The sequence below is a fragment of the Pelobates fuscus genome, chromosome 3, assembly GCF_036172605.1.
Source record: "Pelobates fuscus isolate aPelFus1 chromosome 3, aPelFus1.pri, whole genome shotgun sequence".
In the NCBI taxonomy this organism is placed as follows: Eukaryota; Metazoa; Chordata; class Amphibia; order Anura; family Pelobatidae; genus Pelobates; species Pelobates fuscus.
Window position 1 is genome coordinate 374,917,615 of NC_086319.1, and position 20,935 is coordinate 374,938,549.

Consider the following 20,935-nt stretch of genomic DNA (forward strand, 5'->3'; position numbering starts at 1 on the left):
ATTTTTTGTTTCTATTATAAAAACAGACTTTTGTATAATTATATTGCTCTGTTACTTCATTCATGTTTATACATGTGCCTTGTAGCCCAACTTCCTGCAGGCATGAGAAAGGTCCGACAGGAAGTTTAAGGGTCAGAGCAGGATCTGTTTTATGTAGTTCTATAATAAACAAAGCATTTTTATTATTACAAAACACACAGCAGTAAGAGTAAGTCTGAAACTTGTTTTTTTTTTGTTTTGTGATTTTAAAATCCTGCTGATTGAGATGTATGGAGTTCTAAAACACAAATTCAGATGTACACCACCATGCATTAGCTGAAATCCTAGCCAGAAAATACTTTAATATGTTCTGGAATAAGATCAGCTACATATCTCATGTTCCCTATCAAGAGCAAAGTAATAATTGTCTTTGAAATATCTGTTTATTATTTCCTGTGCTTAAATGTCTACAGAGACTTGCCAGCATTGTGGTTGTTGAAGTACATCTACTAGTGTGGCCAAGTCCAGTGATGTCATGCTCCAATGTTGCCCATTTAAAAAAAATCTATTTATTGTTCTGCAGTGATGTCACAGTTATATGTGCCAACAGCACCCTCAGAACGTGTGTACATGTGCAGGGGACATTTGGGAGAATTATCTGAAAAGGGAGACAGAACTAGGCACATCTTATATTGGGGATGCTACAACAAATACAGTTACTAAAATGTTATACTAAAAAAAATTCTGTTCTAGTGTAAAGCTCTCCAAACATTCCTGGGACACACTTTCAGAATAAGCCAAACATTGTGATAAACAAGGCAACTGCAATACTATAAACCAATTAGAAAATGCTAAATTATATACATATGTGAATTGTTACAGTCAGAATATGCTGGACCCCCAAATTAAAGCATATTGGGCTTGATTTAATACATATGGCACCTTACTACTGCAGGTTTAGAACTTCATTTATTTTTGGCACAATAATAGAGAATCTAAAAAAAAAAAAGAAAAATAAATATTTTGCTGGTATTCAGTTCAGTTTGAACTTTATATTGTTTGCATACACACCTGCCTTACTTTATACATTTATTTTATTGTATTGAAATGTAAAATACTATATATCTAGCACTTCCACATAAAGCCAACCCATAGCTGATAACACTTTAACAAATTTAATTTGGTTTTGCTATACAGCTTTGTTCACCAGAGACACAATACGTAGAGTGCTGTTTGTCATGCTTGATAGTTTTAAGGGAATAGCAAGTTCTATGTAAATACTAGTTTCTTGCGTGGATGGTTTACCAAGATTGGGGAACCTTTGGCCTTCCAGATGTTTTGGACTACATCTTCCATAATGCTCTGACAGCCATAATGCTGGCAAATCATCAAGGGAGATGTAGTCCAAAACATCCGGAGGGCCGAAGTTTCCCACCCCTGGTTTAAACCTTCAAACTTAGCTGGAAACTAGAAGTAAATGTATCTAAAGGCCATCATTAAACCGTTACTGTCAATCGGATGTGTTTGATAACCCAAACTCCTCTTTTTTCGACATCACATGGATGACACAAACTTAAGATACTTTTTAGGTAACCGTCATAATCAGTGTCCCTTGACATTTTTCCTTTTATAATCATACAAATGTTGTACAGTCCTTTTTTATGATAGGTGAAGTGGGAAGGTCATGTTTTTGTGTATATCTTTCCAGAGAGCTGGAGCTACGTAGTTGTAACATGCATCTGTCAGGAGTCTTGCTCTTTTGAAGATAACTCCAGCAGCAGAGCACCCTTAGAAACTCTTTTCTCATATCTTTGCTTCTCAGCGTGTAGATGATAGGGTTCAAGGCCGAATTCAAGGTCGCCAGTCCAAAAAAGTAATCGGCTTTGTAGAGTATCCAGCATGTTTTCTCTTTGCAAGAGACATCCAGGAGAAGAATAATGAACGCTGGCAACCAGCAAATAATAAATACCCCAAGAACTATTGTCACAGTTTTCAAAAGTGCAAGTGTTTGCGGGGCTGCTATTTCAGCATGGCTAGATTTAACTATACAATATATACGAACATACAAAACAACAATAGCTAAGAGTATGATAGTAAATATGGTAACTACAAAAAGGATGTATTTTTTGGAGTAGAGAGGAAAAACTCTAGAGCACTCACTAAACTTATTGATGCAGTTCCAACCTATGATGGGCATACCTCCCATGACCATTGCGATGACCCAGCAAGCCCCAATCAGGAAGATCATACGACAGTTTCTGTCTCGGCTGTAGACCTTTACTTTGACAATTGCCACATGCCGTTCAATCGCTATGGCTAATAAACTGAAGACAGAAGCAGCAAGAGTTGTGAAAGCTGAGCCCTCACGAATAAACCACTCCACAGGAGTAAGCTCCAAGGTGAATGAACCAGACAGCAAAATGTTGGCAATGTAGGCACATCCGGTGAGAAAGTCTGAGAAAGCCAAGTTTCCAATAAAGAAGAACATAGGAGAGTGGAACTTTTTGTTGCGCCATACTGATATGAGAACTAGTAAGTTTTCCAAGATTATAATACAGCAGATAATAATGAAAATTATTGAGATAATTGAACGGGATGACTTTTCTCTGCCCGTCATCTTCATTGTATAGTTGTAATGTTCTACAGTCTTATTCCGGTTCAGGTAGTCCTTATAGATGCTGCTCATCCTGACTTTGTGGGTGACCAGGAAAATATGGTTCTATTTGTATCTTCCTGGTTCCCTGATATTAGGGATCAACACCTTCTCTTCTCATTCTCTCTCTTCTGGAGAAATCTTTGTAATTCAGTTATTCCCTGGAGAAAAACATGAAACAAAAATAAATCTAAGAGGTTACATGGTAGCAATGGAAGTTATACGGAGTAACATGAGGAATTATTGAGAGGTTATACTGTGTAATAGGAAGAGGTATAGATAGGCTACATGGAGTGGAGGGGTTATAAGGAGATATTATATAGGAGTAATGGGATGTGCTACAGGTAGAGATTATGCACAGTAACAAAATTAGTTATGTGGAAATATTATATGACGCACAGTTGGAGTTACAGGAAGATATTAAAGCGCATAATAGAAGGCTTTTTCTAGATAAATATTATATGCTGCAATAGGAGGAGTTATATGGCGAGGATATATGGAGTAATAGGAAGAGTTCTAGGTAAGAGGTTATATGGAGTAAGAGAGGAGTTATAGGGAGATTTGAGTAATAGGAGTAGTTATAGGGAGTAATAGGAGGAGTTCTAGGGAGAGGTTATATGGAGTAATAGGAGGAGTTATAGAGAGATTTGAGTAGTAGGAGGGGTTATAGGGAGAGGTTATATGGAATAATAGAGGAGTTAAAGGGAGAGGTTATATGGAGTAATAGGAGGAGTTATAGGGAGAGGTTATATGGAGTAATAGGAGGAGTTATAGAGAGAGGTTATATGGAGTAATAGGAGGAGTTATAGGGAGAGGTTATATGGAGTAATAGGAGGAGTTATAGGGAGAGGTTATATGGAGTAATAGGAGGAGTTATAGGGAGAGGTTATATGGAGTAATAGGAGGAGTTATAGGGAGAGGTTATATGGCGTAATAGGAGGAGTTATAGGGAGAGGTTATATGGTGTAATAGGAGGAGTTATAGGGAGAGGTTATATGGAGTAATAGTAGGAGTTATATGGAGAGGTTATATGGAGTAATAGTAGGAGTTATAGGGAGAGGTTATATGGAGTAATAGTAGGAGTTATATGGAGTAATAGTGGGAATTATAGGGAGATGTTATAAGGGATCAGATGAGGGCACCTTACTCACTGTGCTTAGAGGGTATATGAGCTATACCGAGTGGAGACGCATTGAAGCGGTTGTCCATTCCATGCTCATACACTCTTGTTTTGGGCTAATTTGCATATGACTAGCGTCTCCCATAGTCAAAAGGGTATTCCAGATGTGGACCTCTTTGCTCACTGTGCTTAGGAGGGCTACGAGTTACACCTCACTGACAAGGCCCAATGAAGGCCACAAACTATTGTCTGGGGTTGCTGCATCTCTCGTGCAGAGGGACCCTGCGAGCATGTAGGATCTGGACTGCCCTTGTTGGTGGGAATTGTCTAATGGGAACAGACTAACAGCATGTCAGCTAGAACATGAGAGGGGACACACTAAAGGGCAATCTATTTCAGTTGTTGTCCATTCTCAGTGTTCTCATACATTCTCCTGGCCCTCTTCACAAATGTCTCCCTTATTGGAAGTTTGTAACTCACGTAACAAGACCGTGACATGGGATGCTAACATGACTGCCCTGTAACCAATCTCTGTCACTGGTAATAAAATGTGCGGACCTAAACCTGAGGAAGGAGACATATTTGGGCACTATTAAGGTGAGCAAGGGGCTATAGTTAATTGTTAGGGGGATGTGGGGAAACTATTCGAAGAGAAAGGGGGTTAATGGATAGGGGGATGTGAAAAGATATTTTAGGGATAGAGTGAGTTGATTGGGGAATGTGGGGAGTTGTCTTTGGGAGAAAGAGGGTTAATTGGTAGGATGCAGGCAGTGATCTATTTTGGGATGGGAGAGGGTTCGTTGACAGGTTTATACGGGGTGAAAATTGGTGAAAGTTTATTTGGAAAGTTTAATTTCTTATTGTAAATTATGGAGATCTGTAAATTTTTGTTGCATAAATTATTAGTAAGTCACATAAAATGTCCTCAGAACAACCCCACCCCTGGCCACACCCCTAAAATTAACGTGTCCCTCTTTGATCATTTGAAATGTTGGGAGATGTGTCCAAATTCCGTGACTTTTCTTGTATGTGTGAGTGCGAGAGACTGGTTGGACGAGGTGTATCACTGGACCTAGAGCAGCCCAAAAATGAAATACATCTCTGCTCTACGTGCCTTGTTGTCTCTCCTTTGAGAAGGTCAGAATTGTTATCTAGATTATAGTTTAATGCTCACAAAAGCATATTATGGAGAGATAAGGAGGTGCATTATGATTCACTGAAGCCGTCTGAATCTTTGTGGTTGCTCTGTGGGTTTTTGTTTTTTTATTCTGGGAACCAAAAAGGCAACTTTCCATGATGCCTGAATGATAAACACAGAAAAAAGTATAACTATTATATATGTATCGATTAAACACCCACTACATCTAGTCATCTGAGAAGGATGTCAATAAAGAAAAAACACATTTACAAACTAGAATAGTTTTCAAGTTATATTTGAATCAAACTGAGATTCTGTGACCTATTTATTAGCTGGGAATTGTGCAGAACTGATAAGAGAATTGTACATTTTAGTCTAAAATAGCTAAGAAAGTGTGAAAATAGCTGAGCTGGACATTTGCAGTTCCCTTATCAATTTGTCAATTCCTCACGATTCTCAGTTTAATGAATAAATTATATCTATCCTCATATAGTACTAGATCTGGAAGCAAATGCTCAGATACCAAGTCATGCAGTGTAGTAGGAAATTTGAATATGCAGCTGCATGTTGATGTTAAAAAAAAAAAAAAAATACAAACTTTGATACATTCTCATACAGAAATAAAACCCGTAGTAATGTGCAGTGTAAACAGGCTATACAGTAATAAAACTCACAGTAATGTGCAGTGTATAATAAATCTCCACAGTAACAAAATGCACAGGAAAGTGTAATGTATATCATCCCTGCCAAGTGTCCCTATTTAGGAGGGACAGTCCCTATATTAAGCCCACATCCCTCTGTCCCTCTTTCCTATCGTAATGTCCCTCTTTTCTAGGAGCTTTGTATTGTTGCTGTCTGAAGATATAACAGAGCTTCACAACACTAATAATCACAGTAATGTGTCTGTAAATTACAAAAAACGTGTTTAAAAATAAGTCTGTGTGAATAAGATACATTGTTCCTATTCTTAATTACATTTTAGTTACATAAATTGTTATTAGTAAGTCAAATAGTTACCAAAAAAAGCGCGCTAAACTGATCTGTAAATATAGAAAGACAGATCAGTTTAGCGCGCTTTTTTGGTAACTATTTGTCTATATTCTGTGTATACTTCTGTATCACTGGGATTGAGTGCTGCCAAACTGTATGTTTTATTTCCTATAGCGCTGACACACTGTTGGTCTTTTTTGTTATTAGTAAGTCACCTAAAATTTCTCAGGACAGCCCTGCCCCTGGCCACACCCCCACTCACACTCCTAAGATTAAGGTGTCCCTCTTTGTCTATTTGAAATGTTGGGAGGTATGGGTATGAGTGTATGATACAGCTGTGCAGTAATAACATCACAGAATTAAGTGGTGTGTGAGTATGTCACAGAGCTTCATAATATTAACACTTGCAGTAATGTGTTTTATATATATATAAAAACTCATTGTAACTCATATCACTCATTATATATTGTATATTGTGAAGTGATTTTAAGTAAGTAGTATAACCCGATCCTCTAGTCTCACCCCCAAATCTCCCTTTGGACAAACTACAGATGGTCCCTTTAAATGTTAATTCTTCATTCATGTCCAACTACCACTTACCATCACTATGAGTTCTGCCAGTTATACAGATGTTACTGCAATGTCACATACCTGTTATCGGTGTGCTTGCTAGGTGTGATCTGAAGTACTCTGGTGACAGCAGATTTTACTGTAATACCCGTGGGTGTCCACAGCTCGACGCCCACGGAGCCACGGCTGTTAAAATGAAAATGAATCTGCATCACTGAGACAGCAGACGTCTGTGGGATGAAAAGGGGAAATTCTCAGTTACCTCAGAACATCAGGGATATTACGTAATTTGTCTCTATATATATATATATATATATACACACACACACACACACACATATATATATATATATATTTATTTATTTATGAATGTATGTAGGTACAGGGTGGGCAGAATTTCAGTAGGAACCGACAGGTAAATAACTTGTTGCAGGTACATGTTTTAACAGATTGATGGGAGATTCATCATGAGTAATTTCACAAAGGAACAACAAACATAGTAGAATTTTATTTTCAAAATGGCAGGTGCATAATTTTAACGCAAATTTAAACATAAAATTGTCCTGAAATCTGGTTTCAACAAGATGGAGCTACTGCTCATACAGTCAGGGCCACAGTGGACCTCCTGAGACAAAATGTTTGGTGAGCGGATAATTTCAAAATTTCCCAGATCAATTGGCTGCCACGTACGCCTGACCTTTCAGCTCCTGATTACTTCCCGTGGGGATATCTGAAGAAGCGGGTGTACGTGAACAAACTACGTACACTTGAGCAGCTCAAAAAGAATATGTATTCAGAAATTTGAGCGATCGTCTCAGAACATTAAATAAATGTTATGAACAATGCAATCAAAAGAGTCCGACTTTGAGCTCATGTCAAAAATGTCCTTATCCATACCTAGTCAAACAAATCTTCATACGTTAAGCATTTGTTGAATGTAATAGAATTGAAATTGGTTCATTAGTAAAAAGGTTATTGACTCCTCAAACCCTACTCTGAACACACAAAAGCACACACACCAACCAACCACCCACCCACTCACTCACTCACTCACTCAAAAAGAGCTTAATACAGAGCTGGGAGGCAGCACCAACAGCTTGCTTGCACTAAAACCATTACAACAGTCTTTAGTGGTTATGGTGCATAGAGTGCAAATAAAGACAAAAGAAAGGAACACTTTTTCTAAAGCTCATGCAGACATTATTGTTATTATTATTTATAAAGCGCCAAACAAATTCTGCAGCGCTGTATAATCCAGGAGTGAAGAGAAAGCCCAAATGTGAAGTGTTGAGGGCCCATTGGTTACACCTTCTGACTCTCCCACACCTTGGCTACCTATGTTTTCTGTGTGAGATAATTTTTTTTTTTTTTGATGGTGTCATCTGCTTTGTTACCTTCATTCACAGGTAAGTGTGCATCTTCCAGCCACGGATGCTTTGTCACTGTGTTTTGTTCACTCATTAAAGGGACACTATAGGCACCCAGACCACTTCAGCTCATTGAAGTTGTCTGTGGGCATTGCCCATGCCAGTTTAACTCTGCAATTGTAATAAATGCAGTTATTGAGAAATACAGCCACTAGAGGTGCTAGTTATCTACCAGACAGACACTAGAGGTGCTTCCAGGTCGTTAGGCGACTAACTGATGCTGGACGTCCTCACGCAAGGCTAAAACCCCATAGGAAAGCATTGATTCAATATGTCTCACCGCGCATGCATGTCAGCTGATGTCGGGGCAGGAGCGAAGGCGGAGCCTGACCCAGCAACAAGGGACATCGGCGCTGGATTCAGGTAAGTGGTAAAAAGATTTTTAACCCTTTCATCATTATGGGGGGGGAGGGGGGGGGAGGTGGAATCAGTGAGGGTGGAACTATAGGCTAGGAATACAGTATTGTATTCCTAGCCTGTAGCTTCCCTTTAAAATACTAAATTACAAAACAGAAGAAGACATAGACGGAAGGAAGGAATAAATGTTGTTTAAACAGGCAAAAGCTGTATAATTAATAATTAATATATGGCTGAGAACTAATTATTGATCAACAATGTAAAAGACATCAGAGAGGTAATGGTTAGGGGATGAAGGTAATAAGTGGAAAAAAGTATATGGTAGCTCTGCACTCGGTTATTTTTGGATAGTAAGCAGTCGAGTGTAGCAGACCTAGACTGGGTAGCCTCTGGCCCAGAGACTATGGTAGGCTTGTGAGGGCAATCGCTCTCCAGCCATGAAAGGTTAAACTATCCAGTACATCTCAGTACAAATATCTGGGAATGTGTATTTAACAGGTTACTCACCAAGGACACAGTAAAAAACAGCAACTGGACTATGACACCTTAAGGGTTAATATCTGCTGAATCCTGAAGGGTAAATGAGGAGCACACACAGTGTGTGGGACTGTCACAGTTTACAAAGGAGGACTGCATTTCTTGTGACGGAACTTAAAGAGTTATTTGTGTACTTGCTTTACAATTCTATAACAATTCTATTACAGTTTAAAATACAATACTCCGTCTCGTGTTTCTCTGACCCTGGTCAGTGTGGCTGACCATGAGTACACCTCCTGGCACATAGGGGTAAACGTCCCAGAGCTTTAACCGTGGCTCTATGTATAGTGCAACCCAGCCACTAAGTACCAAACTCACAAGCCTGCATGACTGTACAACACTGATGAGAGCCCTTGGAAGCGTCAAGAACTGAAGAAAGAAGATTACGGTCCCCACGGGGACTGCATCAAGTAACTATATCTACCCCCTGCTGCACCCCAGGACACCGCATACTAAGTGACAAAGTCACCATCGGGGTCTTTGCAAAATATGCCCGAGACAGAGACAGAACTGGTTAAAGGGATAGCTAACCTCTGCCCCTAAAACAGACAGTCATTTATTTTGAGGGTAAATAAAATGTGATTTATTTTTTTGTGTGGAATGTCTTTTATAATGAAAAATATAAATTACAGTACATTTGAATCATCCAGTGTGGAAGGAAACACTTAGGAAACTGTATATTTGGGCCGAAGAAAAAGACGCAGTAACAGTAGGAAAAGGAAGACCATCTGCTGGGAACAAGATGTCAAAAGCTGAATGGATTCACACAGACAGCACTTAATGCAGTGAATGACTTGTATAAACACTAAACACCATGTACATCAAGGAAAGGGATAAGAACAAATTGAGTACAGTCTGGTCAAAAATTTACAAGAAAATACAGTATTTAGCAGTATAACTTCTAGTCTCATACGCAGAACTTCAGGTAAAATATATATAGACAGAGACAGAGTATGCATTAAAAATGCTCAAATATAATAAAAAAACTAAAATAAAAGTACTTATTTTGTGTAGTGGCTTGCAACTGCAGCAACTTTTACAGATCAGAAATAAGTAATAGTTATAAGTAACTGTGCAAGGAGACCGTTTCCATTATCGTACATACTTTGCTAGGAGTATTACATTACCACCCCTCATGATAGTTTTACTTTACCTGCTATCGGCAGCAACTAGGCGACAAATATATCATCATAAAGATAAGTGATATGTACTTAGTTTCTATATGAGTTATTAAAGGATCAAAATCTCTACTGCTAGAAGACTGCCCCTTTTGACATTGTTGCAGAAGGTAACGTTTTACTTCCTCTTTGCTGGTCAAAATCTGTCCAAGTATCTTGTACGGGGTGTGCACGCTGGGAGATCTCTGGCAGATTACGTATTCATCTGATCAGTGAAAAAAATAACTAGGGGAAAATATAAATACAATAAAGTGCTGCTGGACAGGCGATTATGGAATACAAAAACAACCCCATTGGTAAGCATGTTTTTGGCATATTTTTTTTTAGATGCATTATGTGGATAATGTCATAACAGGCGCAGGAATAGGCAACCTTTGGCACTCCAGATGTTTTGGACTACATCACCCACAAAGCATCATGGGAGGTGTATTCCAAAACATTTGGAGTGCTGAAGGTTGCCTATGCCTGCTGAGTCATTTCTCTCCTTCAGTGTCACTGACATCATGCAGTGTTTGTGTCTGCTATATTAATGTACCAACCATGTACCCCTCCCCTCCTCCTCCCATCCCCAGAACACCTGGGAATACTTCCTAAAGCAGGGCCTTTTACCCAGCAATTGGTAATACAGTCTTATGGATATAAAATGGTTTCTACATTAGTCATGATACTCCACTATTCAATAAAGTCAGAATTCTCGCATATTAAATCCGAGTGGCAAAAAGGAGACAAAAATAGCTGATCTGAAACAGTTTTCAGACTGCAGCATACTTGCCTTTTTTTGTCTCTGGTTTTCCATTTGGATTTAATATGTGAAAATTCTGACTTAAGTGAATAACTCCGTTTCCTTATTTTTTTTTTAATTTTATTTGGAGAGCTCTAACTGAGGATAACTCAAATGGCAGTGCCCAGGAGTGGAATCTGAGGAGGAGAGGCTTACTCAAACCATTAATCTTATTTTTATTTTTGGTCTCATATTTGCATTTCCATGTATCCAGTTTTTTTCAGTTTTGCTATTATGGCCAAAAATGTGAAATCCACTTGTTTCTTGAGGTTGTTCCTGATTTGCCCTCCAGAGAGCGCCATTCCCAGTACATCCTACAGGCGCGCTGAGAACTTTTTTATATAGCTAAGATACCCCCTTCTATCCAGACTACTAGTCTTGTGGCACCTGTAACACTTCAAAATGTGTTGCTCCCCCCACTTATGTCAAATATACACTGATCTTTCACCTAGGGGGCAGCATAAAGTGGACTTTCACACCTAGGAATTGGGGGAGCTCCTCCAGGAGATCAAGACATTTAAAGAAAGACCCAGGCAGACAATGTAAAGACCTTGAACTATACCCGAGAAAGACAAACCCTGTACTGATGTTGTGGATACCCCAACCTGTAGCTGGGAAACGCTTGATTTTCTTAAGAGCCACAGCTTATTCTTCTGGATTCAGCCCTTTGACTCCTTGCTCTAGAACAGAAGATGTTGAGCGCTCTGATCAAAGCACCTTACATTCTAGAGCAAGCATGTCAAACTCAAAGGCTAGCACGGGCCAAATGAACAAGGTTGAAGTTTATGTGGGCCGCAAAAAAAAAAAAAAAAAAACCTTAAAATGTTCATAAAAACAGCAGCACCCCCCTCTACTAAACCCTAGCCCCCCCCCTCTGTACTAAATCCCAGCACCCCCCCCCCCTCTGTACTAAATCCCAGCACCCCCTCTACTTAATCCCCTCCCCCCCAAAAAACAATATTAGCCAACAAGCAGACTCCACTCACATTGCCGCTGCCAGTATGCGACTCCAGAGTCCAGCCTCTGGTATACCCCCAATGGCGCAGTCCACATCCTATGCCAAACGGATCCTCCTGCTACTCCTTGAAAACCTGAGAAGGTGGAGCACGTTGACGTCACGTCAGAATTTGACGTGGCGTTGCGTGCCTCCGTGCACCTCCAGGTCCTCCTGTCAGGATCCCGCGGGCGGCTGCGAGGGGAGGCTGCAGTCCGCTCGCGGCACTCACCCCTTCCTGGCATGTGCTCGGCGGGCGGCATCCTCCCAGCCACGGATGACGCCCGCATCTTCCTCTACGTCCCCCAGCGGCAGCATGCACGCTGGGAGACCGCCCATTTTACTAAACGCTGGGGTCAGCCACCTGACCCGGCGTTAAAGGCAAAGTGCCTCAATCACAGTGGGAGGTCTACATATCTTCCACGTCTGATTGGATAATTTCCAATCAGAATTAACAATCAGAATTAACCTAATGATTTATATACTTACCTTTCCTGTTCCTCTCTGCCCTGTTGTGGTCTTTGCTTGCTAGTATTGCTACTGAACTTGTGTTTCTGGTTACGTACTCTCTGGCTTGTTTATCTGACTTTCTCCTACCCTTTGACCTCGGCTTGTTTCTCGTTATTCTGTCTTCTGGTTCCCCTTACTCGGCTTGTCTCCTGACTATTCTTTGTGTGCTTAGCCCGGCCACTCTAAGGTCCAGTACTGCACCTTTTCTGTGTGTGTGTTAGCCTGTTTGGTTCCCGGAATCGTGACACCTCCACTGTCCAGCCGCGGCCATCGCAACACTGACCAACACACACAGACACACGCAGTGACAGACACATTTACACATTCTTGTGCACACTCACATCATTTTATTTATTGCTCCCTACCTTTGGGAGCTGGTGTGGGGCCTCTCCCTGATCTTCTCTAGGGAGCTCAGTCTCCCTGCTCCCTCACGCATGCAGTTTAGTGATGCCGGGTGCCGGAATGACAGCATATTCCGGCAGTAGGTAAGTAGGTTACTAGAATAGTTTACAGCGAAGGATTAATTTATTGGATGTATTGCGGGAATGAAAGCAGGGTGGGTTACCTATGTGCGGAAAGGAACAGATACTAGCAGTTTCATGGATATGCTTTCCTAAACAAAAAGGAGTTTTTAATGATCTCTTGAATGAACTGAGACTATATCCAAGAATCTCAGTCTGGAAGAGCAGGGTATAGATATTTTTAAGCAAAGCAAATCAGTTCCAGAGTAGCTACCTATTGACAAATAAGGCACAGAGGATTCTTTATTTCACATATTTACAGGTTACCTCCATCCACCTAGTAACACAGAAGTTTGTCTATACTATTCCTTGTTTCAGTCCCTCTGTTTGAGGAAGTAATCACTCTGTTGATATTAAAGGGCAATGCCATTGTGATAGTTATAATGTTTTAGACTAGGTGCTATTCCCTGCTTCTTGGTCAAATAGTGTTTGAGCAGTTTGACCTTAACCAGGGGTGCCTTAGGCACCCACGCCCAGCCCCCACTCACTGTATTGCTAATGCGGACGTTACAGTTCTGCATTAACAATATCAAATTCAGCTATAGTTTTCTGACATGCTCAGCCAATCAATGCCATCCAAATATAGATTAATGGATTAATAATTGAATAGAATGCTGTATTACTTAGCATAGACTCAGTCGGTTTTATTTTGTAATATCTCTATTCACTTGAGTCTCTAGTGTGAGCATGCTACGCACAGCATTTTTCGCAGTAACAATTTTTACTTGGTCTTCAGAACCATCTTTGGTGGTCGCAGTCTTTGCGTGTTTGGTGAGGGTATTGGGGTGTAAGAGTTTATTTTTAAGCAATGTGATTAAAGACTGAAACATCCTGTGTGGCTTTGCAGTGATTCATTGCACATGATCACATGCAACGATAGCCGGGCATCTTTCATGATGTGGGAACAATAATCAGGTCGAGCACACAGTTAAAGAAGACAATTACACGGTTCATCAACTTGATTCTAAAATTGCAGAGTTTCAATGTTTGTCACTTTGTGCTTCTCTCCCTTAGTAACTCCTTCTCTCAACATTTTTATTGCAAACATACAATGTAACACAGGGATAGTGTTAGCAGGTCAAACCCCTGTTCTCCAGGTGTGCAGGTGAGTGAAGCATAGTACTGACTGTCTAAACAACACATTTCACCATCTACCTAAGAGGTGGTGCTGTGCCTTAGTCAAGTCTGACGGATAATATGCCTTTTTGAGGTTTCACCCATTTTTTAGGAAATATCTAATCTCTTCTCACATAACTAAAGTTAAGATCTCTATGGACAAAGAATCTGGTAACTTATGTAAGGTAACTTATGGTAACTGTGCATACAAAAAGATAGACTAAATATAAGCATTAAAAAGTGCTATGATCAGAAATGTGGTGCAAGATTGTAAAGGAGAAGAAATCTCCAATAAAATTTACCCTGATACAGTGCAGGACCACTTTTCTGTTCCCACTTTCATAAATCTCTCCTTTCGTTTTAAAGATAGGCAAGACTTCCACTGTTTGTTTTGTTTTTCTGCAAATTTGTGCACACTTTAGTGAATGAAGTTCTGCCTGAATGATTGTGGACGATACAGGAAATTACTTTTAGCTTGCATGAATTGCCATGGTGAAAGCCGATTTTTACCGTTTCACATAAAATGCTGAAAATATTCAACAAAACATAATTTCCTTTCTTTTTGGCAAATATAATTCTACACCTAGGAAATGTACACAATTGTAAGAATTGTATGTGGAATTCTCAGGTCTTAACTTTTCAGGCAGGAAATCTTGCTTCTTCCCTAATTGACAGACGCAATGCTTTAAAATCGCAATTGACGCATGGATTCGACGTAATAAAAGCAATGACAGGTCCAGTAAACTGATACAAGCCCTCAATATTTGCCAAATTATGATTAGCATGCTGTAATGCAAGAACCACAGATATCAAAGCCCTTTTAAAGCGCAATTGGCTATCTGCGTGACACCAGCTGGCAATAGCTGATGGTAGTTGTAGTCCAACAACAGCTTGAGGATTTATTTTACCTTTCCTCAACTCATCCAAGCATTCTATATGTGCAGCTCACAGACTCCAGTATCTCAACAACTCCAATTATGTTCAGACATCTCAAGACACTGCTACAAGCTGGAATGCCTGTCTCTGAGTCATAGAACTCCACGACCAGCTCATCAGGAGCCCCCTAAGGAACAATGCCTTTCTATTCTAGTAATGGTTCATTTAGTTATCCAGATTTTCTTGAACTTAATTTCTCGTAAATCTTAGCCAGCTATTACCCATCTCCATTCTATGCCATTATCGCAATACTGACGTTCAAAGCACTATGCTAAGATCCAAAGCCTAACTTATATCAAATACCAGAATAGCACCACAATTCATATGGACACTATACAGTTTGAGGATGGTCTGTGGCAGTACAGGTCCATAAATACGAAGTGATGACAACATAGAATGTTACCGGTCCTGAACCCCTTTGTGACCAGACCGCTTTTCAATTTTCTTACCGTTTGGGACCAGGGCTTTTTTTACATTTCTGCGGTGTTTGTGTTTAGCTGTAATTTTCCTCTTACTCATTTACTGTACTCACACATGTTATATACAGTTTTTCTCACCATTAGTCTTTTTAAAGATACCGTTATTTTCATTATATCATATAATTTACTATAACAAAAATTATAAAATATGATGAAAAAAATATAAAAAAAACACCCTTTTTCGAACTTTGACCCCCAAAATCTGTTACGCATCTACAACCACCAAAAAACACCCATGCTAAATTGTTTCTAAATTTTGTCCTGAGTTTAGAAATACCCAATGTTAACATGTTCTTAGCTTTTAAAAAAAAAAAAAAGTTATAGGGCTATAAGTACAAGTAGCACTTTGCTATTTCCCAACCATTTTTTTTCAAAATTAACGCAAGTTACATTGTATCACTGATTTCTGTCAGGAATCCCTGAATAATCCCTTCACATGTATATATTTTTTAAAAGAAGACAACCTAAGGTATTAAACTTGGGGTATTTTGACTCTTTTCATGCAACCATTTTTTCCACCAATCTATGCCAAATAAAAAATAAATAAAAAATTGGTGATTTTTTTTTTTTTACACACATAGCAATTTAAGAATACATGTATGAGAACTTTAAGGGTTACTGCCAAAGAACACCCCAATATGTGTTCAGTAACATCTCCAGAGTACAGTGATACAACCCATGTATAGGTGTGTCGGGTTCTCTGGAGGCTAAACAACCTTATTTGGGGTTGGGATTTTCACAGCTGGTCATCATGCACCCATGTCCTATTTGGGAAATTTTTTAAGCCGGCTAATGTAATTTACCCCCATCAAATCATATTTTTTTTTTATGTAAACAACCCAGGGTATTCAATATGGGGTATGTCCAGTCTTTTTTAGTAGCCACATAGTCACAAACGCTGGCCAAAGTTAGCATTTATATTTGTTTGTGTGTTAAAAATGCAGCAAACAATTGTGAACGCTAACTTTGGCCAGTAATTGTGACTAAGTGGCTACTAAAAAATACTTAACATACACCATTTGCAATACCTTGGGTTGTCTTCTTTTGCAAATGGTTTGCCATCATGGGGATAATTCTCATTCCTGGGCTACCATACACTCTCAAAGGCAACATAACCAATCTGGCAAATTTCAATGTGAAAAAAAGGTCCTTATATTTGACCCTGTAACTTTCATAAACACTATAAAACCTATACATGAGGGGTACTGTTATACTTGTTTCAAAACAGTAAAACGTATCACAACAATGATATCATCAATGAAAGTACTATTTGTGTGTGAAAAATGCAAAAAAAAACGTCACTTTCACTGACAATATCATCGCTGTGATATGTTTTACTGTTTTGAAACACTAATATTTGTGTACAGCGAAGTCTACCAAGTAAAATCATACCCCTATGTACAGGTTTTAGGGTGTCTTGGAAAGTTACAGGGTTAAATATAGTGCTAGCAAATTAAATTCTCTGGACTTTCTGCCTGGGTTGTCAGGCAGGTCCCGCAAATTGCAATCAATAAAATTAATTATGTAAAAATGATTTTTACTTTTTTTTAAATTAATTATTATTTCTTTTTTATTATAATACTATATACATACTATATATATATATATATATATATAGTTATTATATACATATATAAATATATATATTATAAAGATACGTGTGTAATTTTACTCTAAGTGTATTTTTATATTAATATATGTATATATTATTAAAAAAAATACACTTGGTATGAAGTTATATACAAGATATAAGGAAGGGGGGATATCAGGAGCACATCCTGGTGGTCCAGTGGGCACTTTCTGGCTGCCAGCACATTGATTCACACGAGCTTCAGCAGTACTGAGACTGTTGCCATGGTAACCTGCGGATACAGTCTTAGTAACCGCAGCTTGTGAGATTATAGCACAGGGGTCCCTGCCGGAGGTGAGACTCGACGCTCCCTGTGCCGCTCTGCATGTCTCAGTTAGGGGCTGGTGAGGGAGCTCTCTGATTTCCCCACCGGCCCCTGGAGGAACTTTCTTACATATATAGGCCGCGCTCACTGAGCGTCTGCCCTGCATGGGCCGACCAGGGAGATCGTTTGATCTCCCTGGTCGGCCTTGGCCATCATGGTACACCAGGCATTTGCCTGGTTTGCCCATGGCCAGTCCGGGCCTGACTATCAGTATATTATAATCACCAACAGAATCCAAAATGTTGTGCGCACACGTTACAAGCATATTAAAGTTTTCATAGACATAAGGGTTATGCAAAATTACTAAGGGTGTATGTTCTTAAATATTTGGACATTTATTTATAATTCAATGCTATTCCAAAAAAATTTGCGCAGGCTCTATTGTATTACACCATATTGCGTTATCACACTCCAAGCTGCCCACGGTCTGATTTTTAAAACAAAAACAATTAATGCGGATATAGAGGGCACAGAGGGATATTTCCGCCAGCGTAACACACTGGCCGGATCCCTAGTTTGCGTCTGTGAATTATCCAGATGAAGGAAAAGGGGGAAAAGAGCAGACGTGTCCCCAGCGGGAAGGGACCGTGCTAAGGAGAGAGAAAGGCATTAGGTCACATCTGCAGCTCTGTTCTGATCTTCCGCTGTGTGCAGAACAAACTATTTTTGTCTTCTGGTCATATCCTCTGTTTGCCAAAAGTGTTTCCTTTTGCCTTTTAAAACTAGCTCCCTTTTAAGGAAGGGAATTAAGGAACTGCCCAGTACTGTTCAAACTATACAACATTTATCAATTTAATAATAGAAAGCAGAGAACCTTCCCTATTTAAAATGGGTCTAGCTCATTTAAAATTTTAGTGTTTATATATTTAGCAAATAAAAGTAAATTGTTGTTATTTTGCCTTTTATTTGGAGGGATGTGGCTGGGTTCAATGAATTGAAAGAAAGGGTGCCTGGGTTCAATACATTTAGGGGGAATTAAGTACTAGAGATGCTGGGAATGGAAATCCTAGGCAAGTGAGCTTTATATTAAAGGCTTACTCCAGGCACCATGGCCACTTAAGTGATTTTAAGTGGTCATGGTGCCTGGAGTGCAGGGTTTCAAAGTGAAATAAACCTCTCTGCTGAGAAAAACCTCTCTGCTGCTGGAGGTTGTACTCCAACTTCAGGAGCATTAAAAAGGTGTCATCAGCCAAACTGGAACTAAATCGGTTCTAAGATGTCTAATGTGAATTCTGTGCAAATTTTATTGGACAAAATGGCTGAGAGCAGTCAACGGATGCTCTCAGCCAATGAATTTCGACTGCTGCAGTCTCTGCAGTAGTCAGAAGCATGTCACTGGAGCAACAGGGAGCATCAGAGCCCAACAGGGATCCATTTAAGGTGGTAAACCGTTGCCCATTACTAGGGAACCATGTCAGGTTACTCCTACCATCATAACCACTACAGCTACATGATGCTTGGAGAAACGCTGTAGTTGTGCAGCTGTGGAAGAGGTGACTTCATCAGTAAGGCTAGAAATGTGGAGGAGTGGAGAATAAACTGTGAAGAAGTGAGAAGACAACAGTGGGGGCAGGATTGGAAGTCAAATATGGATTGGAGGAGTATAAAGTGAATAATCCTGATGTAACTTCAGTTAAAGTAAAACTATTGAATTTTCCACATGACACTTTGGTCTTTGTAATGGGAGCTTCCATACACTGTATGAAGACCCTATTTAGAGAGAAGCTCAATAAAAATGTTATATGTAATATACTGTTTTAGAGTAGTTACAGACATTTATAGTAGGTCAAAGACACATTACGGTAAGTATTATTTCTGTGGAGCTTTGCTATACATTTAGATACAACAACAATATTAAGCTCCTAGAAGAGAGGGACAGAGGAATAGAAAAGAGGGACAGAGGGATTAGGGGTCCAAAATTAGAACTGCCCCTCCTAAACAGGTACACTTGGAAGGTACTGTATGTTTAAAGGACAACTGTCATAACATATTCACTTTTTTTAAAAAAGTTTATTACATGTAATGAAACACTGATATTTTTAAAATGGTATACATAGATTATTTTGAGAAAATTATACTTTTTTTTTTTTATCTGGCTAAGCTGCTATATTGGGTCCCTATGGTTATTTGACTAACTGTTGCTCATGGTGGTGACCAGGAAGGACAGTTCCCTGTACCTTGCCACCATGGCCAAAATTAGGCCTTGGCATTCAAAGGTAGAGCAGCCCAATATCGGTGGGGTCGGGGCCAGAGAGGGGTTGTGTTGGGTCATCAATGACATGCACACTTCCTAAAGTGGGAGGGGAGATGCCTCCTTGCCTCCCCCAAGAAAGCACTCTACTTTGAGGTCTGGGGAAAGAGCGATTCCTGCTTAAAAAGAAAATTGACAGAACCTCGAAACAGTCCCGATCCGAGGAACAGTGCAAGAGTGTTTCAGGGTGTCTTCTGGTTAAGCGCTTGATGGAATGAGTCCAGACGATCTGTAGAGGTTCTCAAGTGCAGCTGGGAAGCACAGTAAACATCAAGGGCCCCCCACAGCCCTTCTCACAATGACAATAGCTCCTTTTAGAGTTTCTTGGGATCAGGCCCTAGTCCAAGGGCAAGAAGCTGGCCTTCAAGATGCTCCAAAATTCTGTGACCCAGGAGCTTCCGTCAATGTATATATATCTACTAAATAATGAGGTTTTACTTATTTTGTGTTTGTGCAGTGGTGTCTCTTTAACGTTACATTAGTGCAATTTCTCTTTTTTATATAATTAACACTGGCACTAGAAGAAGGCAAACAATTAGTCCTGAACACTGAGTGTTATATATTTGCTCCATTTCATGTGAGATACACTAAATGCCCAAATGTATGTGTGCAGTAGGTAGGCCATCACAACCCTATGAGCTTGTTGGACAGGATGTAACTTCAATTAATGTAAAACTATTGTATTTTTCAAATGACACTTTGTTCTTTTCTACACACATTCTCTATCTACCTGACACAGACAACTACTGATACATACACACTTTCACATACCCACAGACGCATCCAATAACACAAAAACACTGTACACACACCGACATCCACTGACCTGTACACACACACACACACAGACATCCACCAACATTTACACACTAACACACATCCGTTAATATGCACACACTGTACACACTGACAAACAGACACACTGACTCAAACTACACATTCTCGGACCCACACTACAGAGTTTCATTACATCTTTTTATTACCAACCGCTAACCTGATGTCTTCCTGGGACAACACCGGGTCTGCAGCCTGTACCAGGTGACGCCTGTCCCATTCTCTCTCCTTCATTAGCCTTGGCTGCCAGTATATATTGTTACAATGTATCCTGGCAGCCTTTCAGCTCTGTGCATTGTGAGGGGCACCTGGCCCCTTGCACCTCTGCATAGTTGGTAGCTACATTTATTTAAAATAAATAAATGCTTTCACTCCAGCAGTGGGCACTAATGGGCCCAGGCTACAGCAGCCCAATGGGAAATACCCCAGTGGGCAAGTCCAGCACTGCTTGTACCACCTGTAAAAAAGTGTACACATTTTTATTTCATTAAGTTTCTTGTATTGTATTCCCCTGTGACTTATTACGGTCATCTTTATTTTTTTTTTTATGGTAATTATTTACAGAACAGGTGATCTTGCCAAATTTACCCAAAATAATTTAGCTCATGT

General features: G+C 39.7%; 1 protein-coding gene across 1 annotated transcript in view; it reads right to left on the reverse strand.

Annotated features, from left to right (window-relative positions):
- Positions 1 to 542: 542 nt before the first annotated feature.
- S1PR2 (sphingosine-1-phosphate receptor 2) overlaps positions 543 to 20,935 on the reverse strand; it is a 61,375-nt gene continuing 40,982 nt past the window's right edge. The window contains exons 2-3 of the mRNA XM_063449464.1: positions 6,532 to 6,680; positions 543 to 2,793 (exon numbers count right to left, since the gene is read on the reverse strand). Of these exons, the coding sequence (XP_063305534.1) occupies positions 1,613 to 2,665 (1,053 nt within the window). The 5' untranslated portion in view covers positions 2,666 to 2,793; positions 6,532 to 6,680 and the 3' untranslated portion in view covers positions 543 to 1,612. The remainder of the gene's footprint in view (positions 2,794 to 6,531; positions 6,681 to 20,935) is intronic.